Source organism: Prionailurus bengalensis, chromosome C1 (genome assembly GCF_016509475.1).
Source record: "Prionailurus bengalensis isolate Pbe53 chromosome C1, Fcat_Pben_1.1_paternal_pri, whole genome shotgun sequence".
Taxonomy (NCBI): Eukaryota; Metazoa; Chordata; class Mammalia; order Carnivora; family Felidae; genus Prionailurus; species Prionailurus bengalensis.
Genome location: NC_057345.1, coordinates 72,581,324 through 72,602,688, shown reverse-complemented (window position 1 = coordinate 72,602,688; position 21,365 = coordinate 72,581,324). Strand labels below are relative to the sequence as shown.

The following is a 21,365-nucleotide window of genomic DNA, read 5'->3' as shown; positions in this document are numbered from 1 at the left end:
GTTTCTATTATTATTTCAGTACTTCCTCCAAAAAGTATTTCCAGTCTAGGTATTTGTGAGACTAACCATTGAGGCCTCATATTCCTACAGATATCTCACATATATATGACAAATTCAACACTGTACTGGAGGTTCTAATCAATTAAGTAAGGTTCTAGTGAGGGTAATAAAAACAAGTAAAATGGAAGAAATAAAACTCTCTTTATTCATAGACAACATGATCATCTATGTAGAAAATCTTTAAGACTCTACAAGAAAAAAAATAAGTAAATTTACCAGAGTTGCAGGTTGTTAGATCAGTATACAAATTTCAATTGTATTTCTATATACTAACAATTAACAATCAGAAAGTAACATTTAAAAAACAGTAGTGACAATAGTGCCAAAATGGGATAACATGACCACAAAAATGTGCAAATCTGTATGCTGAAAACTATAAAACATTTCTGACAAAAGTTAAAGTAGAGCTAAATAAGTGGCATATATACCATGTTCATTGACCAGATACCATTAAGACATCAATTACCTATACATCTGCAGTGTCTTAAAACGTTAAACATACTTATCATATGACCCAGCCTTTCTACTCTTAGCCAAAAGAAATGAAAACATGTATCTACACAAAAACTTGTCCATGAATATTCATAGCACTTATCTTTGTAATAGCCCTAAACTGGAAATAACCCAGATGTTCTTCAAGAGGTGTCTGGCTAAACAAATTGTGGTATGTATGTACAATGAAATATTAGTTTGCAATAAAAAGAATGAGCTACTGACACATGCTATAGCATGAGTGAATCTCAAAATATATATGCTGAGTGAAGAAAAAGACAAAAAAGGGCACATACTGTATGATTCTACTTATGTAAAATCCTAAAAATTGCAAACTAATCTGTAGTGACAGAAAGCAAATCGGGGGTATCCTGTAGATGGGAGTGCTAGACGTATGAGAAGGAGGGCTTACCAAAGGAATGCTTTTGGGGGAGGGGGCAGATATATTATCTTGATTGTGATGATGGTTTCACAAATGTGTGAAATCTTTTATGCAGACTTATCAAATTATGTACTTTGCAATTTATGTCAGTAAAGTGGCTTGATATGAGAGGGTAGGGAGAAAGAGAGAGATGACACTGAAGAATAAGTAGGAGCTAATAAATTAGGAATGATTACTGTGAGTGAGGAAAGCCTGAAAGAAACATTCTATGCAGAGATGACAGCATATACAAAGCTAGGAAGAACACAGTGTGTTTGAAAAACTAGAACATTAGCAATTATGGCTAAGGTTTAGTGAACAAGATGTATGCTGATACAGTTTGATGCCATTGAAGTACACAAGAGCCACATCATGTAAATATTGAAGGACACGTTAAGGATATTGAGCATTATCTGAAGATACTAGTACCCCGTTGAGGTTAGGAGGGACATTATCCCAATTTTCCATTTTTAAAGGACTCGCTCTGGCTTCATTATGGAAAATGGATTGAAAGGGGCAAGCATAGATACAGGCAACTAATAAGAAGACTATTGCAATATTTCAGGCTGCATATCTTCATGGTTTGGACTAGACTAGTGAAGTGGAAATGGAAAGAAGTGGGTGGATTTAGTGGTATTTTGGAGGTAGTTTTTACAGTACTTGATATTTGGTTAAGGGAGATAAGGGAAGGAGAGGGATGTCAAGGATAACTTCCAAATTTCTAACTTGTGCAAGTTCCTAACTTGGTGCATTATACTGCCCATCATGAAAAAAAGCAAACAGTGAAGGAAGCCCAAATTTTATGGGTAACGTTATTAAATTTAGGCAATTAGATATTCTGGCCTAGAGCTCAGAGAGTGTCAGATATAAATGTGAGAGTCATCAGCATATAGAAATGTACTTAATCAGAGTCATGTTAGAAAGTAGATGAAATACTCTACTTTTGAATTTTGAAAAAAATATTTACAGAAATGAAGAAAGGGTTAAGACAGCCAGTAAGGGATGTTGGGAGAATCCAGAGACTATCAACAGTAGGATGTGGTTACTGTCCTTAGACCTGAAAGGTTAAAGGAAAGAAATAGTGTCAAGTCGAGAGCCAAGCTGAGGGCTGGAGCTGTGGGAAAAGGGGCACCTTAAGGGAGCTGTATTTGAACGTAACCTAGCCACTGACAGAATGTCAAAGCCAGGAGGAAATGGAAGAAATAAATATAGTACTCCTTTCTCCTCTAATATCCTAGAGATATGTACCCCATTGGCCAACCCCAACTGAAAGTGAAAAGAGGACAAGGGAACCCAGATGATAACAGTCCATGAAGGTCAAATTCCCAGGACAAACAGCAAGATAGAGAAGCGACAGTGAATAGATTTGGGGAACAAATGAAGAAAAATACAAATATTAAATAAACGATGGAAAGAAGGTCTGGTACTGAGCTGTAAGGATTTCTATCATTTAGAAATCAGGTAAAGAAAGAAGAGGAGACTACAAAGGAGACTGAAATGGAGTGATCGTAATAGGTAGGAGAAAAAGAATGTAATGTCATAGAAACTCAGGAAAAAAAATATTTCAAGGAAAAAGTCATCAACTAGATCTAATAATCCTGAGAGATTGTGATGGACATGTGTTTTATTAATTTTATTTTTTTGGTTTTTGGCTACTCAGCATTTTAACCCCATCTTATGTTTATAAATGTTTATGTTTACTCCCTTTTTGAGTCTTGGTGGGGGGAGGGCACCTTCTACAGAAGTCAGAGTCTACATTTTCACTTCCCATTTCCTCCTTGAAACAAGGACACAGGCCTATGACCTAGGCCTAACCAATCAGTCATGTCCAGCTAGCCCTTTGGCTGGGGAGTTAGTGATACGCAGAAGCAGGGATAATAGAGAGATTCTACTCTAGTGGCAGTGGCAGTAACCCCAATAACACTCAGATTCCAGGGCTGACTGGAGTCCATGTCTAGCAAGCTGCGGTGATGCACTCTGCAGTGTCCAAATTCTGGCTACCTAAACTTCCTTCAATTCTATGCATTTTCCGAACCTGGCTTTCTGGATTTGTCTGTGAGCTACTCACTACCTTTTCAGTAAATTTTCTGTTTAAATTATCCAGGATTAGTTTCTGGTATTTGCAAATACAGACACTGACTAGTACCAAAATCTAAAAAGATAAAATTATAACCACTATACTTTAGTATATGGAGAGCATCGGTAACATCAGCATATAACCATTTGATCTGATGCGGGGGATGCAGAAATAGGATTGCAGTGCTTGAGGAGAGTGGACAGTGAGGAAATCAAGATATTCAGACAATTCAATGGAGAAATTTGGCCCTGAAAGAGAAAGGAGGGCAATAACTAGAGATGAAACTGAAATTACAGTAGAAGTTATTTTTAAGTGAGAGAAGCTTAACCACATTTAAATGCTAGATAGACCTAGTAGATATGGAGACGCTGAAGACATAATGAGGAGCAAGGAGAATTTGAGTATGAATTAGGTAATAAAACATGCATATTCTAGCTCCACTTTGTAAGCTATTCCACTTCTAATTAGGAAGTCATTTTTAAAAAACAGATTCAGAGCCACATGTCCCTTTATACATGACTTGTATAAAAACCTCATGGAATCTTATGATGAAAGGAGTTGAAATGAATTACAATAATGTTGTATACCTCCCAAATCCATGAAGCTGAATGGTATCTGCTATTGCTCTTAGTAAGCAATTAGGTATCAGATCATAATTCATTATCTCCTACTTTTTAGCATTTTCAAAGAATAAGAAAAATTTCACATGCTTACTTTGAATATCAGAATGTCATAAATATTGAAACGTTTTGTAGCCTTCAAAATAAAAACAAAATTAACTTTCCCTTGAGGAATCCCCTTTAAATAAAGCCCCAAGGTTTACACATGCCATTGGTATTTAAGAATACAGAAAATTTTTCTGTAAGTATTTCTGCTCCCTGTAGAATATATGATATGAAAGCAGAATAATGGTTTTTATAAGGAAGTGGTCTGTTCAATGACATTAGGTAACAATGGCCAAACTGGCCATTAGGTGAAATGATTTCTAAGTAATTATTTCTGAAACTTACTGTGGCAGTAGAAAAACTACTTAAGAGATAGTAACACAGTCTTTAAATACTAGCATATTCCCTGGAATATTTTCAACAACGGATAAGGACATATTTCCATTGGTCTTTTTTTGTAATTTTTATTTTATTTTTTTAAATCATGGCACCGTGGTGTTTCTTGGCTTACCTTTAAAGACTGCTGGATTTTTCCACTGAGAAAAATATTTATTCTGGGATTTCTAGCATTATGCAACTGCCTGATTTTCCTAAACAATGTTCTTTCTTTTTTTTTGATGTGGCCAAGGAGTTAAAGAATTCTTGGCATATTCACTCCACAGTTTCGGTGTTTTTCCAAGGTCATGTGACTATAACTAAAGGATAGTATTGGGGAGACTCACAGTTGCCTGTGTGAATTTCCTTCTGTATAAATGAGTGTTTTGAGACTCGTCAATTTAGCACATCTGTAGTAAATGAGTCTACCATGCTGTTTTCATTGCGTTGGACTTCAGTAGTGCCTCAATCATTTATGAAAAAGGAAAACAACTTTTCCCTGCAAAGATCATAAATCTATTTGTCATCAAAATGAAGGCTTACCGGTCTTTTTATTTTTTTATTGCTGCAACTTATAAAATTGGTTATTGGAAAAGAGGGAAAGAAACAAAACTAACATCTTGACTTAAGACAAATCAAGGCCTTTCAATCTTGACTTTGCACTTTGTCAGGTGAACATAAGCTTAAGTATTGTATAAAATGAGATGCTTGTCCTAAAAGAACATCGAAAGTCTTAAGTTTCCCACTTGTGGATTGTGCCCAGTATAGGAAGGAAAAACACACTTCATCAGCCCACTCATAATCCAAGCACAGAGTAGGAAGACCACCGTGGAAGCCTCTGTTAAAGAACACCAGCAGCCCTGCCACCCATCTGGTGTGTTCTCTAGCCTGTGAGCTAGTCACACTAAAGAAACTTCTGTTTCTGAGAAGATACATTTCTTTCTTCACAGTATTTTGGAGAAAGAAACATACCTTCAGCAGATCCTGTCAACTCTTGATTATTAAGAGGGTGATTTCCAATTATGGTTTATCCTGACTGCTACTTTCTCTCTATTCCCTCTGCTGCTTGTTTTGGCCCATTAACTGCTCATTAGGAACTCTTCCAGAGCAGACAAAACACAGTCTGTTTGGCTGCTTATTAGCAACAAAATGAAAGATTTGCTAAAGGATGTAATGTTCCTAGTTGAGTCTCCAATGACTCTCAATCCAATAAAGTTCATAGTCTTCTTGGAATGTTGATCCTTCATGATCTGACCTCTGTTTACATTTCCAGTGTTATAGTCCACTTTTCTCCTCACATTTGCTGTGCATTTCAGTCATAATGGCGGCTAACAATTATTAAACACTTAGCCGTGTGAGGCACTATTCAAAGTGCTGAATATGGATGAAGTTTTTTTAAAACTCCTCACAAAAAAAAACATTAAGTAGGTAGAGCTATTATCTCCAGGTTACAGAAAAGGAAGGTGAGACTCCAAGAGACTAAGTAACTTGCCTGAGGTCACACGGACAACAAATAATAGAGCCAGAATTCAAAATCAGGCAATGTAGATTCAGAGCCTACCTATGTCCTTAACCACTATACTGTGCCCTTTCAGGTATGCTTAATTACTTAGACATTCCCCCAAATTCTGCATATTTTCCTACTTTAATGCCTTTGTACATGCAATTTATGCCTTCTGCTTGGACAGCTCTTCCATCTTTCTCTCTGACTTTAGGATGAATAATTTCTTGCTCTTTTAGGACTTAATTGAACGGTTGCCTCCTTCAGACACTCTTCTTTGGATTCTTCAGTCAGAGTTAAGCCTCCCTGCTCTGAACTTATGTATACTGTATACACTGCTTCCATCAGAGGATGGGTCATATGGCTGCTGATTACATATCTTCACATCTTTCTGCCCCCAAAAGATTGCAAACTCTTGTAGAATGGGGATCATGTTTTATTCATCTTTGCATCCCTAGCACTTAGCAGTGTCGGGCCTATAGAAGGAGCTCAGTAAATATTTGAAGAATGAATATTCTTTGCATAATAACAACGACTTCGGAGACTCGAATAAAGTTAGGATGTGTCACCTACTTAATGTCTTAAGCATCATCTATACCAGCAATACAAAAATACCTGACTCATATGGTTTTTCTGAGTATCAAATGAGACATTCTATGTGAATGTCTATTATTGAGCTATTATCATCTTTCCATAGTAATAGATATTCGTGGTTAAGCAAACATTCATTCATTCAAAAATATTTGTTTAGTGCTTAATATGAGCCAGGAGTTAGAGAATAGAGCAGTGAACAAGATGGACAAAGAATGGCCTTCGTGAAACATACATGAAACAGCAAGAAACTTCTGACATTTGACCATTTTAGACCTAAAAACAATTCATAATGCAATATGGATCAGCCTAGTAATTGAGTAGTAGTCCATATATAAACAAATCAGGCAATTCTAAATTGTTCTAAGTTCTATGAAAGAAATAAATAGGGTTTTGAAATAGAACATGTGGGAAGTAGATTATAGATGGAGTAGACAGTGGAGGCCTCACTGAGGAAGTCATACTGGGGTATATTTATACTATCTATCCCTTCAGAAAACTGAGCCAGGTATATACAGAATGAAGGAAGAACGCGCTATGTGAAGGAATCAAAATGGAAAAACCTGCAGTCAGGAAAGAATCGGCATGTTCACAGGATTCTGAGGATCAAATAAAATAGTATGGGTATAGATTTGGTATTTTTGAAATAAAAGATGGACATTTATTTCTTCATAGTAGTGTGAGCCTAGACATGTCTGAGAGCCAAAGCATAAATGAAATAACTTCTTTCAGTCCTTGTTAGTCCTGTGATTATACGTTCTGAGCTGAGTAAAGGAGATTTCGTAAGATACATTAATTTTGCCCAATATTAGAGTGACATTTGCACTGTCCATTTTACAAGACTGACAAACCACCAGTTGTTCTAATGGAAATGTGTGAATAATTTCTGTGAGGTAATACAATGTTGAAATGCCTACATTCATTAAGGCTGAACAAGGGTTAGTTTTGTATACTCTTGAGAATAACCTAAGTCAAGCTAACCTGACTTGTCTCAACCCTGCTCCAAGTTCCATAAGCTTTAATATGTTTAGAGATTCAAAACTAAAGTTATCTCCTAACTGTAGTATACAGCTCATTCATAAATCTTATTTCCAGCCTTTGGCCGCATTACTTATGACTGGCACTGAAGGAAAATGTTATGAATGCTACACTATTTAGATATAATGTAGCCTTGCATATAATCACCTAATAATTCCTATCCCATATTTTTTAAACAGCCAATTCTTTCCTAGGAGGGATATATTTAGTAAACCAAATAAAATGAGAAATTCTTACTTAAACAGAAGTGTCTTTAGTTGCTTGGAGTAAAGGAAGCAAAGCATTGCTTTTATTAACTCGTTGATTTGCTGGCTTAAACAAAAAATGCAGTACTTATGTTGCCTAATAATGCAAAAAAATTCAGGGCATCATACTTATTTTTTGCTCTATAGAAAGCAAATTAATTTTAATTGCTATTTTCTCACACAATAAATAACTACATAAATATAATGCTGGGAACACAAAGAATGCTTGGCAGTAGGGAAAGAAAAAAACTTTTTAGTAATTTTCAAGGTGCTACTTTAAAGGAAAACATCAACTAATTTGAAGTTTAGTGTCACTTTAGATTTATTATTCTGTTGTTGAGAAATCAATAAAATTAACATTAAAAATATTTATCTTTTCATTCAACATAGTTTTAAAGATGGCACCCCTTTGTTAATCTACTTTAAAATGTGGATTTCTATTGTTGCCTGTCTTTAGCAAATTTTATTTCTTTCTTACTTATTTCTTAATATAGTTGTTTCAATCCTAATGAGATTAAGGCAACTAAATTAAGAGACCTAGGGACATTCTCTGTGATGTTTCACTATTATATACAAACCAGTCAACACTGTAACAAAATCTTCCTCTCTCTCTCTGTCCTTCTAATGTGTGCCGATAACTCCATTTTCCTTTCCAGATCTTTCCATTCAATTCCAGATTGAAGGCAAATTTATACGTAAACTACTCTTTCCTTTACCCACGGGGAAGTCAAAGTAAAAGAAACTGGAATCCCTCTTCTTTTCTTAACTGACATCGATTAAATAAAACAATACAACCATATTACCATGACAGTTTCTGATACATAGATGACAATAAGAAGTAACTCTTGTGGCTGATGTTATTGTTGTTGATTACTGACCCAAGTACTTGTTTCTTTAGAATATCAAGGATTAAGCAGTCATTGGTTTCAGTCCAATCAAAACTGACACTTCCTCCAGAGTTTATTGGTTTCATCATCTGTGAACAAATCAATTGTGGTTTTGTTTACATTTTAAAATTCACTCAGAATGACTTACTCTTTGCTTATTGGTGTTAGACAAATCATTTGGAAGACATTGGAAAGAATGCCTAGGCATAAGCATCTGTTTCTCTTGAAAGCAAAATTACTCATCCATCTTTGTGTTCATAATAAGAAATATTTGTTCTCTACTTGTATGAAACATTGTTTGGAACTTTGTACAGAACACTCTGCTACTATCCTCAAATTTCTCTCTAAGAAACCAACATGAACAGTAAATGACTTGGAACATAGTCATTGTGCTGTGCTAAATATGTGATAGCACTGCAAGTAAAGTTTCTAGTTTTCAGTTAACCCTACGGACTAGTTCTAGGGTCCTTTTTATTCTCAGCTAAAAAGACCTATTGACTTCAGGAGCGTTCAGCAGTGTCTGAATGTCCATTGTCCATGCATTACCCAAAAGATACATTTTTTTTTTTTACTGTTAGCAAATAAAGGTCTTAAAAATTGCCTAAAATTACAAGTAAAGTGCTAATGTTTCAGAATTTTGGAACATTGAGGTATCCTCAAATTGTCTAGGGTAATCTGTCATATTATATCCTCTCCCTGTGGCATCTATTAGTTCTATAATACATCCAAGGATAGGCTATTCACAGCTTTGCAAGACAATCCACTTTAAAAAAAAAATCCTTACATTTCACCTAATTTAACACTGGACCTAAGTCTATATATTAACCTAAGTCTGTATGATTTTTTTTTCCTTGCTTACATACCCTTCCTTCCATCTTTTATATGACCTTTTAGAATCTGCTTTCTCTGCAGGCCATTGGTTTCTTTACATTTTTCACCTTTTTTTTTTTGTTTTTCGTGGGGAGGGCACTATTCATCAAAATTTGTTTTTGAGACTTGCCTTTTCTATAAAGCCTTATTTCTATTAGACACCTGGCCATTGGTATGACACCTACGTCTTCACTAAACATTTTGAAATTTTATCTCATGGTCTCAGGTGACTGACTGGATTTGCTTTCATTTGCATTAATGAGTTCTAAAATGGCATCAAGTCCCGGGGCACCTGGGTGGCTCAGTTAGTTGAGCGTCCGACTTCGGCTCAGGTCATAATCTCATAGTTTGTGAGTTTGAGCCCCACATCAGGCTCTGTGCTGACAGCTCAGAGCCTGGGGCCTGCTTCGGATTCTGTGTCTCCCTGTCTTTGTTCTTCCCCTGCTCAGCTGTCTCTCTCTCAAAAATAAAGATTAAAAAAAAATTTTTAAATGACACCAAGTCCTGAATCCAGGATTTGTGTGGCAGGGGGAAAGAAATAGGATGGATTACATGCATCCAGGGTCCTCAAATTCATGTGACAAGGGGAAGGAAATAGAGATAAGTGCACTTAGGTTAAGGTGAAAGCAATATGTAAGAACCATATAACCACCTGAAACTTAAGTCCACAATGTGGATCTCTCTCTCTCTCTCTCTCTCTCTCTCCCTCTCTCTCTCTCTCTTTCTCTCTGTGTGTGTGTGTGTGTGTGTGTGTGTGTACATGTTGTCTCTGCCCCACCTTCCTCTCTCTCTCCATCTCTCTTTCTGTCTCTTTGTCGCTACCTCCCCTCTCTCCCTCTCTTTTCTCACTTACTCCCCTTCTCTCCTTCTCTCTCTCTTCCCCTTTTTTGTCTTCATAATGGTTCCTTACATATATCAAGAACCACTAATGTAGAGAAATGATGAGAGAGAAAATGGCTAATGTAGATTGGGACAAAAAAAAGTTTAAAGGTCAACCTAGGAATATGAACCTATACTCTGTAGGCATCTCTCTCTATGTGTCCAGCATAGTACATGGCGCATAGTGATATAGAATACATTTACATTCATTACTATAGTGAGTTTTGTGATCATGAAGAAAATCTACATAGAAAAGGTAATTCTTTAACTATGTTGAATTATTCACTGTAAGTAAGAAAATAAAAAGATATGTGATGATATAATTTGGAGGAAATAACTTGGAGAAAAAAGGAAAAATACTTTAGTATTATATTCAAAATTGGCTTTATCTTTAAATCCTATTCTCCCAACCAGGCCTTCTACAGGAATACTCTCTTTAGCAAATCATCTTTCCTATTACATTTGTAACTTTAAGGGCAATATCTTTATCTTATGATCCAGTTCTACTCTACTTTATCAGTAATTCCTGTTTTGATCAGCACCAAAAGTAATTTCCCCTATTCAGAACCTCTCTAGAATTTGCTTTCTATCTCTCTTCTCATCTGGCAATTTTTAAAATATTTCTGTATTTATTATAACTGTTTATATAATTACATTTTATCCTTTTCACTTAATATTAAGCTCCTTGAAAATAAAAACATATTTATATTTGTATTCCCCATATGGCTTCTTATGGTACCTTCCTTTCACATAGATGATATTCTATATCATCATCAATTTTTTGCTGAATGCATGAAAGAATGATTGCACAACCCAATTTAGTATCCCAGGAATCAACTGAGAAAGTAGTGGTCATCTAGAACAAAGGTCAACAAATGTTTTCTGTAAATATTGGTAACTATTTTAGGCTTTGAAAGGCAAGAGGCAAAATTAAGGGTTTTATTTAAGAACTTATGCAACAAAAGATAAAATAGATTTTCAGTAATTTTTTCTTCATGCAATTCAAAATAAAATTTAGCACAGCTTTTTGTTGGTAATACAATTCTAGTAATGAGAAAAAATGGAATTATTTGTGGGAGGGAGATAACATTTAGCTTATTACAGTTCCATATCATCAAAATTTTCTTTTTATTTGTTAATGCTGACCTATAATGAGATTTTGCATGTTTTACATACTTCATCTTTGAAAATTCTTTTCACACAGATAGGTACTACCAAAGTCACAAACATATGATTTTAACTGTGCCTATTCATTGCTTGGAAGGAATTTATAAAATTCTGTTAGAATCTTCTCTTGATATTTGCCTTCTATTATGTCATTACATTGCATATTATTCATATCCAATTGGACTTTAGTGAAACTTCTCAGCTGCACAGTTAAATGGATTTTGAAGTACACAAATTTCTTGCCTCTAGTGCTAAAAAATGCTACTGGCAGTAGCTGAGCTCAGAAAATCTACCCTCTACAAATTTATGTGGAAATGACGGTCTCACTGTTTTAATTCTTGACACCAATAGGAAATATATAAAAGTTGCTTCACATTACTTGTGATTTGAACATTAGTTGTCATCAAAATAACTTTACCACAAGGGGTGGCTGGCTGACTCAGCTGGTGAGAACATGTGACTCTTGATCTTTGAATTGTGAGTTTGAGCCCCATGTTGGGCATAGACATTACTGAAAAAGAAATGACTTTACCACAGTACATGCTTCACAAATAGGCATTGCCTTGCCTTGTAATTTTAGGTTGAATTCATTGATAAACATTATAGGGTCTGTAGCAAAATCTAATTTCTGAAGTCACTCATTATTCAATAATAGAGGTTGAGGGTGGTTCTTCTCATTCAAAACAATTTCAATCTTGGTCTCAAAATATCTCAGGAAAACTTTATCCCTGCCAAGCCATCAAATTGCTTTGTGATAGGGAAAATGAGGATATTCAGGTTCTATTTTCACACAAAAAAATCACAGAATGGATGAAGTTTGCAAGAGTCAATGGAGTTCACTGTTGACACTACTTGTTCAACAATACATGCTAGATTCAAGTATTTTCCTCAGTGTAACTGATGGTGAATAATAAAATGAATATCCCTAGCTTTAAGTACTGTACATTTTCACAAGTTTTGTAAATTTGTCCAGTAAATCTTCGTCCAATGCTTTGCTATCAGTTTTATCACATTTTAGCTGATTCCATTTGAGGTTGTACTGACTTAGTGCTTTAATGTCTTTGAAAATTTCCTCACCTATAGTCAATTACAAACTGTTCATATACGTTAATTCTTTAGTCACTTTAACACAGCATTGACTCCCCAAATAAACAACTGAGTTGTAATGCTAACATCTGTCAGTTCATCAAGAGGCAAGGAAAACCATTCCAAAGCATTTACCTTGTTTTTTAATTGCTTATTGATGCTGCTCCAATGTCTTCAACATTTCAGGCCATTGTTCTTGCCAAAAGGCTAACTGAATCTTAAACAAGTTTACTTTGGGTACATGATTTAAGTCATGTCAGTAAGTGACTTTCCTTGCTGGGCTAACAAATGAACCACTCAGAAACTCTAAAAAAAAAGTTTTTAAACTTTTTAAATTTTAATTGCGATATGAGTGACATAGAGCTTATATTAGTTCTAGGTATACAACATAATGATTCAATATGTGTATATATTGAGAAAATGATCACCACAGTAAGTCTGGTTAATATCCATAGAATTTTTTTCTTAAGGAAACATTAATCAGTTATTAGAGTTGTCATGCACACCCAAATATAATACAGAAAGTTAGAATACAATGAACATACTTTACACCTAGGCTATTTAAGTCAGAAGGTACTAAGAGACTGTACTGCCTCAGTATTTTCATTTTAAATACCTCAGACCATTATATTAACTATAATTAGAGACTTTAGGTAGGTAAAAACATGACTTAAATATTTCACTTATTTGGGAAAGAAGCCCAGGATAACTCTCAAACCTGAGCAGTGTGTCAACAGTAGCCTTTCAGAACACCAACGCCTCCTACAGTTACTGAGCCTCTGGATGAAGTTTTAGGAAATACCCCCAATTTTTATTTCTTACCTATGTTATTTAGGGCACCAGAGGCAGCCCAGGAAGAGCAGGACCAGCTGGGTCTCCAGGTCCTCGAGGAGCCAAGGGGCCATCAGGCCTTCCAGGAAGCCCAGGGGTTCCAGGCCCAAAGGTACTTTAACATTTTCTTCTGATGGATGAGGAGCACTACTAACATGCTTATTGTACCTGAGTTCATTGGCTAAATCACACAATGGTAAGATTAATCATTTTTTAAAAATTTGACCAATAATAACACATTAGGAAAAACAGTGTATGGCCTTGACATACTCATCTCCTGTGATAACCACAGTCCATGTAATTTGCCAGAACAACTCATTAACTCAGAACTGGCAATGCTTTGGGGCACTTGGGCAGCTCAGTCTGTTCAGCGTCTGTCTTCAGCTCAGGTCATGATCTCACAGTCTGCGAGTTCGAGCCCCACGTCAGGCTCTGTGCTGACAGCTCAGAGCCTGGAGCCCGCTTCGGATTCTGTGTCTCCCTCTCTGTCTGCCCCTCCCCTGCTCGTGCTCTGTCTCTCAAAAATATATAAACATTTTTTAAAAATGCCCTTTGACTCATTCTGTTTCTTCTTCCCCCTCTGTCATCTACCTTCTCAAAAAAAAAAAAAGAGAAATCTTATTACTTCTAGATTCATACTTTCTTAGATACACTTTCTATTCCTCTGAGTCTGAACCTAACCAACCAATTTATAAACCTGATAAGAGTAGAGCTTATTTCATAGAGTCAAAGTGATCGTAATTAAGTCCTGCATTGAATGGAATGTTGTCACATGTCAATAGGCTTTCCAAACAAAACCTGTTTCAGAGCTATCTCAGTGCAGAACTGACCCAGACAACAAAGAGATTAGTCTAGTGTCTAAAGTGATTTCATAAAAGCCTAGGATTGAGACGTTGTCACCGTCATCGTATTACCTCTTAACTTTTCATAGTTCCACTTCTTTTTTTAAAAATTTTTTTTCAACGTTTTTTATTTATTTTTGGGACAGAGAGAGACAGAGCATGAACGGGGGAGGGGCAGAGAGAGAGGGAGACACAGAATCCGAAACAGGCTCCAGGCTCCGAGCCATCAGCCCAGAGCCCGACGCGGGGCTCGAACTCACGGACAGTGAGATCGTGACCTGGCTGAAGTCGGACGCTTAACCGACTGCGCCACCCAGGCGCCCCTCATAGTTCCACTTCTAAAGAATGTACAGATATTCTGATCCATATGGGTAAACTGGAGATGACTCATCCCTTTCCACTAAAATTCAAAGTGGTTGAACAAATGCTAAAACTAGGAAAAGAAATAAGATTCCTCTCTTTAATGTGTGAATCTGCAATAAAAAAGATCCATATTTGTCAAGTCCCAAAGCTGTATCTTTGTCTTCAGACAGTGAACGATAATTTGCTAATCTTAAAGAATCTTTGATCAAAGTCTACCAAGCTTCATTTTTCATTCACTTACTGCAAACTCTACCTGATTCTTATTTTTAGACATGGTGTGAAAGATATTTCAACTTTCACTTGAAAAACAAAATAAAAGTAAATTTAGAAAAGACTTAACCTTTGCAAATAAAATAATGGCGATTAAGTATATCATTAAGTGGAATTTTAGAGGAGATAAAGGGAATTTATATCAAAGGAACCTTGAGAAACAGGTAATAGAAATTTCTTAATGACAGGATTGAAAAGACAACCGTGACAAAAACCAGGGTTCACACTTCAGGAGAATCTGCTTTGTTTCTTGTATAAGCTGAATCATCTCTGTATGGTGAGAAGAACACAGCAAAATAACACCAACTCATATACAGTGCACATTCCGTCATATGTAATATACAACCCACACACACACCGCACATTCACCATTCTCTCGTTAGCCCCACTGCCTTCTTTCTAGCTTTTAGGTACCCCCTTCCCTCTTCTTTCCACACTTACGGCCATAATCCTTGGAATTTCCTTTCCCCACTGCTACACGTATTGTTCATTATAATCAAATATTACTTATGTGGAAAATATCAGTAGGAAGAATGACCATGCAGAATTTGATCTCCTGAGTGTCCTGTACTATACCTAAAGATGGACTTGTATTTGGGTTTCAATTATGTTGGTAGGTTCTAAAGTCAAGATCACCTTTCTTTTTTTGCCCATAGGGCGAACAAGGACTACCTGGACAACCTGGAATTCAAGGTAAAAGAGGCCACGGAGGAGCACAAGGTGATCAAGGACCACGTGGAGAGCCTGGCCTTAAAGGGCAGCCTGTATGTGCCAACTCAGAAATTCACTAAGTATTTTTTTTCTCCAGATCAGGCCACCGTTGCACAATAATGATGATCGTATCTATTCACATTGCAGGGAGAACATGGTGTCCAAGGTTTGACAGGTTTCCAAGGATTCCCAGGCCCCAGGGTACGTTTACATGTTTTCTGCTATTCATCAGAAAGATGTTGAAATAACAGTGTTTAGTCTCTGACTTGAGTTTTTGTATATTTTAATCTGTAAAATTTCAGTTGGTACAGTTATATGTTTGAATTTTAAATGTGTTAATTTAAAATTTGTGTAGCTATAGATTTCCCTACCAATTTTATTGAATAATTTGCTTTTCTCTCCCTCACATTCCATTTTCCCAAACATTTTATTGTGAAAGTTTTCAAACATACAGCAAAGTTGAGAGAATGGACGAAAACCCGTATACCTATTACCTAGATTCTACCATAGCTTTTTACTCCACTTGCTTTATCATGTATCTATCTGTCCCTCTCTCCCTCTCTCAATTCACTTTGGTGTATTTCAAAGTAAATTGCACACTTTAGTACAGTTCCTCCAAAGCACTCAGCATGCACATCATTAACTATCCATTTACATTCCATATTTTCAGAGCCAACTCTTAATAAATTGTTACAAGATTATTTCACTTGTAAAATGTCCATATAGAATTAAAGATTTTGACTTTTTATTTTTATTATATTTTTAGGGTCCTGAGGGAGATGCTGGCATCATTGGAATATCAGGTCCTAAAGGTCCCGTTGGACAGAGAGTAAGTATAAAGTCATTGTACTTGCCCAGAAATTGTGTTTCTTTGCTGATTGCAGGAATCAGCATTAAGAACTCTGAAACTGATATACTCCAAATTAATAACTTAATAAAATGGCTTTTAAGATAGAAACCCATTAGATCACATGCAAGGGTTCTCAGCCTTTTTCAGTTCACATACTAATTTGAGCAAAAGATCCCATAGACCAACCATATTCCTAGCTCTTACTTACAGTACATATCAGAATTAATGTTGACACAGGATAATGTATTTATTAACTTACGCTCAGAACAAAAAATAAAGGGTTTCATGTTATCAGCATTAATATAACCAGAGACCAGAGACCACACCCATGCGCCACGTGGAGGAGGTTTGTCTATGGCCAGAGCTCCTCACCCCACACTTTGAAAAATATTTCCCCATACCAATGTTTCCCCAGCTCAGGGGTGGGTATCCCTAGAGAGTGATGAGGAACTGCTTAAAGAGTTGCGAAGATTGGGGTCCGAAGAATTCCAATTAGCTGGTCGGTGCCTGGAATTACAAACTATAGCAAATATAAATAGGGATAGATAAGCCATCAGCAGTTTTTGTTGGTGTGTTTTTTGCTTTTTGGTTTTGTTTCTGTTTCTACTAACCAGTCTCCTAATTGATGAGATGATGTATAAAACTGAAAAGAAAACAAGCTATAAAACATCGAGCCGTGGTTTGCCTGCAGCAGTGGCACCCCCTAGGCTAACTGCAGCTGCTAGGGCGAGGGTGAAGAGAGCAGAGAGAGAGGCAGGAGAGTGGTCCAGAAGTAGGAGAAAGGAGTCGTGAAAAACCTCACAGCTGAAAACCACTGTCTTACACAAAATATTAAATGAAAAGTCAAATTTTTGAAATCTTGCACCCTTTCCCCAACTCTTAGCATAAATTCTTTTCGGTAATACAAAGGTCAGTGTTGTCATGGGACGTGGGTATTTAAAGACCCTCCTCAGCATTTCTTCAGGTGCAAATTTATTAATTATTTTTATGATTTCTGAAGAATTGTAGAAAGTTAGGGCTTTTATATAAAGCCCTATTCTTGATTATCCACAGGTGAGTTATATGTGGACCGGCTTCTCTACAATAAATATTGCTTTGAAGTTCTTATATATGTTAAGTTCTCTACTAATTAAACCCATTCATTCTAGTTTTATTAAGTTCTCAATCAATTAATCCTTTCTTGCTACTCAAAGAGAAGTTGGCTTCCTGCCTAGCATCTGTTCTAAGCAGAATCTTACAAAGTGCTGGGTCTCTGTCGGCCAGGGTCTGAGCCTGTACTGCTTTGCAGCTCCAGAAACTGTATCAGTTCACCAATGGTAAAGTTCTGATAACTGCTTACAAATACTAATGCATAAATGCAGCTATCTCTTATTAAGTCATTATAGATACAAGTGAAAGTCATGATAGGTTAATGTTTTGTAAGAAACTATTATGTACCAGTGCTCAGTGTGTTACCCTTATATCATTTAATCCTCATAAAAACACTGCAAGAGATGCTATTATCCCCATTTTTCAAGTGGGCAAACGAAGTCTCTGAAAGGTAATTTGCTCAAAGCCATGGGTGGCAAGTAGAAGAACCAAAATTTTAATCCACAGCTGAATGACCAAATAATATGTTACAAAGTTGCTTGCTGGTTGCATAATTAGAATATAGAATGGATATTAAGTGGCTAATTCTTGCTCAATAATCAATAAATACTTGATGATTAAATAAATTAAATTAATTGAAGTAGGAAATCTGGATTAATTGTCCTCCATTTCAAAGATTATTTATGTAGTTAACTGGCACCAACCATTAAAATCATAACACCTCATCTTTCGGACACATTTAAATAAACATAGACAATTTTTTTGCCGTTTTGATCTTTGTTTTCTAGAGTTCATGAATACCTCTCCATTCTTTTAACAAATCATTCTAAAGAGTTCGATCACAGTCAAGTTCATTATGTTAAAGCTTTGTTGACTTTTTTTCAGTGATAAACCAGTCTAGGGCTTATATTTGATTAGGTTAGAAAATCAACTCTCTTTATTTGATTGTGGATCTTTGAGATTTAGTTACCATATTTACAAATTGTCACTTAAAGTCAATCTTTGTGTTTAAAAGTGATTCTATTAGATTTACTTTTATAGAACCTGCTAATTTCTCTCATTCTAGGCTCATTCTAGTCCATCTATTGATAGACTCCATGACATAATGATCTCAACTGATAGTATTTTCTGCACCCTAGCAGGAGTTGGACAAAGAAATCCTATTAGATATCTACATTTAAGTGTTCAGGTTAAGTGTGAGCCAGAAAGACTGAAATTTGCTGCCAGTGGAATTGGGCATGGAGTTTGAGGGAAAATAACTAAAACAGGTGTTTTGTATTCATAAAGAAGCAGTAAGTCAGACAGAGAAAGGAAAATACAGTATGATCTTATTTATATATGGAATCTAAAAAATAAAACAAACCAACAAAACAAAGCTGAAACAGACACGTAGACATATGGAAACAAACTGTTGGTTACCGGAGGAGAGGAGGAGTTGGGAGGCCGCCAAAATAGGTGAGGGGAATTAAGAGTTACAGACTTCCAGTTATAAAATAAGTAAGTCATGGGGATGTAATGTACAGAATAGGAAATATGGTCAGTAATTACAGTAGCCTCTGTCTGGTAACAGGTGGTAACTAGACTTATTGTAGAGATCATTTTATAATGTATAAAAACATTGAATCACTGTGATGTACACCTGAAACTAATAGAACATTGGATGTGAGTTATACTTCAGGTGAAAAAAAAGATATGTTCCATGTTTAGTTTGGGAGGAGTTCACCAGATTGGGCTTATTCAAGGTGATCTTCATAATCAATAACAGCTTACGGTTTCAAAATCATTTTTCTCATTTAATTCTAATAATGGCCCTATGAAGTATGCAATCTTATGTAACAGATGGAGAAACTGAGGTTGGTCGCCTGTGATGCTCTGTGTTTCGTTCCCATACTTTCTCTCAGTCCCATGCTGCATGTCCCTTAGACATCTCCTTCAACATCTGTAAAGAAAGTTACTCAAAATTTTTGTTTATCATTCCATATAGTCTTATTTATGTAAAGTAATTTCATTTGTTATGAAATGACCCACATGTAAAATGGCATCATTGAAGTTATATCACTACATGAAAATTATAAGGCTGATTTATGTTTGTTAGAAATTATACAGATGTAATTCTCCCGATAGGAATCTATAATGTACAGAATTGTGTCACATGCTGCAAATCAAAAGTACTATGATTTCTCCTGATTTTATGATATTTTTTTTAAAAATTTGAATGATGCAGATATGGACTGTTTTACCATTGCACAAGAAATTTTCTAGAATTTTTCTTCTTTATACCGGCAGTGAGACTGACTGATGTTCTTTTACCCCAACAGGGAAACACTGGCCCCTTTGGCAAAGAAGGTATAATAGGCCCAACAGGTAGAACTGTAAGTTTGTTACAATATAGGTCTTCCTTTTCTTTTTCGTATTCTTATTTTTTCCTCTTTAATCCTATTTCTGGAGTAATTCAAAAAGGATCACGCTGAGTGTTTGAGAAGACAAGGGCAAAAACAGATGTTATGTTTTCATCTGGAAGGTGATTACTGAGAACTTAGAGATTATATGTGTAACGAGGAAGGTGTATATAGTGAGGTAGACACTTAAAACTGTGGAGTAGAGAAAGGAAAATAGAACAAGGGAGGTGGGTTGAGCATTATTAGCATAGAGGTGATCACTAACGCATGAAAAAGAATCCATGTTCTGAGGGAGAAAGTATAGCAAAAGGCAGCCAAGATTTGAGTATTTGGAAGTGTCCACTATAAAGTAAAGAGATAGTTGGTGGGAAAAACAGGAAGAAAAAAAACCAGGAAAACAGAAAAGCACAAGGTTCAGATAGATGAGTTTCAAGAAGCGAGTAGTTATCAGTGATCTTTAAGAAAATAAATTACAGTAGAAGATAAAGTACATACTTCGGTGAGGAAGGAACATTTAATAACTTTTGTCAAATTCTTAAAGAATTTAAACATGTAATAACTTTTCTCAAATTGTTACAGAAAACGTTTGAAGTAGGTGTTATTTGCATTTAAGACACAGGGAAAAAGATTAGGTTCATGGAGGTTCGCCTAATTATTCAAGGTGGTATAGCTAGTGAATGACATAGGTGATGTTTCTTCCTTCAAGAACAGTGCTTTTCTCCTCCTTTCAAGGTGCATCTGGAGAGGACTGAGGTAATTAGTAGATACCAGTGCCTTTATAAATTTGACAAATAAAACAATGGTTGGTGAAGTCATGGGAGAGTTTTCCAATACCAACAGTAGTGTAAAAATACAAAACAAAGAACCCAGTAGATAGGGGCAAATTGAGACTTGGGGAGGAAAGGTGTATTCCCTGCAGGGAACCAATATTTTGAACGATTTCAAAGTGTTACGTAGAGAGACATAGAGTTTTAATATATAAAATGGAATGTTTCAGGTATTAAGTCCAACTATTCTCTTTGATAAATTAGGGAAGAATTTCCCACCAAAGTTGCTGAATTTTTGATTTTACAAATATGAAATGTATAAGTCAACACTTCTCTAGATTTTCAGCATTTACTACTCAGAGCTATATAGTCTACGTGGGAGACTTTAAGTGGGAGAATTCTCATATTTTGGTGGGTGGTTCTTCAATAAGCTAAGGAACACATACTGTTCTGATTACTCAGTGATTGTTCTGTTCTGTCAAAAATGTGAAATATCAATTGGTCAAGGAAACCATGATAAAGAAATGGCTCAATTAAAATACCTCACTGTGTTTTGTTTACAGATAGTTCTTAAAAGCCCTTGTAATATTCAGCATGCGCGTCAAATTTTTTCCATATTCTATTTTTTCCATTCTAAGAAGAAACTTCTAAGAAAAGTTCACTATGAAAGAATAAGCACTTGAGAGTGGCCAAAACTTTGTAGAAAAAAAAAATAGTGGTGGGGGATGGAAGACTTGCTTTTGCAAATAAGGAAACATTACTTCAAAATCATTGTAAATGAAACTATAGGGTATTACAAAGGAATAAACAAATAGATGAGTTTAACAGGCTAGAGCCCAGAATTAGATCTTGGAATATATAGGAATCTAATTATAACAGAAATGGTATA

At 35.8% G+C, this 21,365-nt stretch overlaps 1 protein-coding gene across 1 annotated transcript in view; it reads left to right on the top strand.

Moving 5' to 3' along the window:
- The window catches only part of COL24A1 (collagen type XXIV alpha 1 chain), a 410,068-nt gene that overhangs the window by 348,106 nt on the left and 40,597 nt on the right, over positions 1-21,365 (top strand). The window contains exons 49-53 of the mRNA XM_043575479.1: positions 13,190-13,297; positions 15,317-15,424; positions 15,519-15,572; positions 16,138-16,200; positions 19,629-19,682. Coding sequence (XP_043431414.1) covers positions 13,190-13,297; positions 15,317-15,424; positions 15,519-15,572; positions 16,138-16,200; positions 19,629-19,682 — 387 coding nt within the window. The remainder of the gene's footprint in view (positions 1-13,189; positions 13,298-15,316; positions 15,425-15,518; positions 15,573-16,137; positions 16,201-19,628; positions 19,683-21,365) is intronic.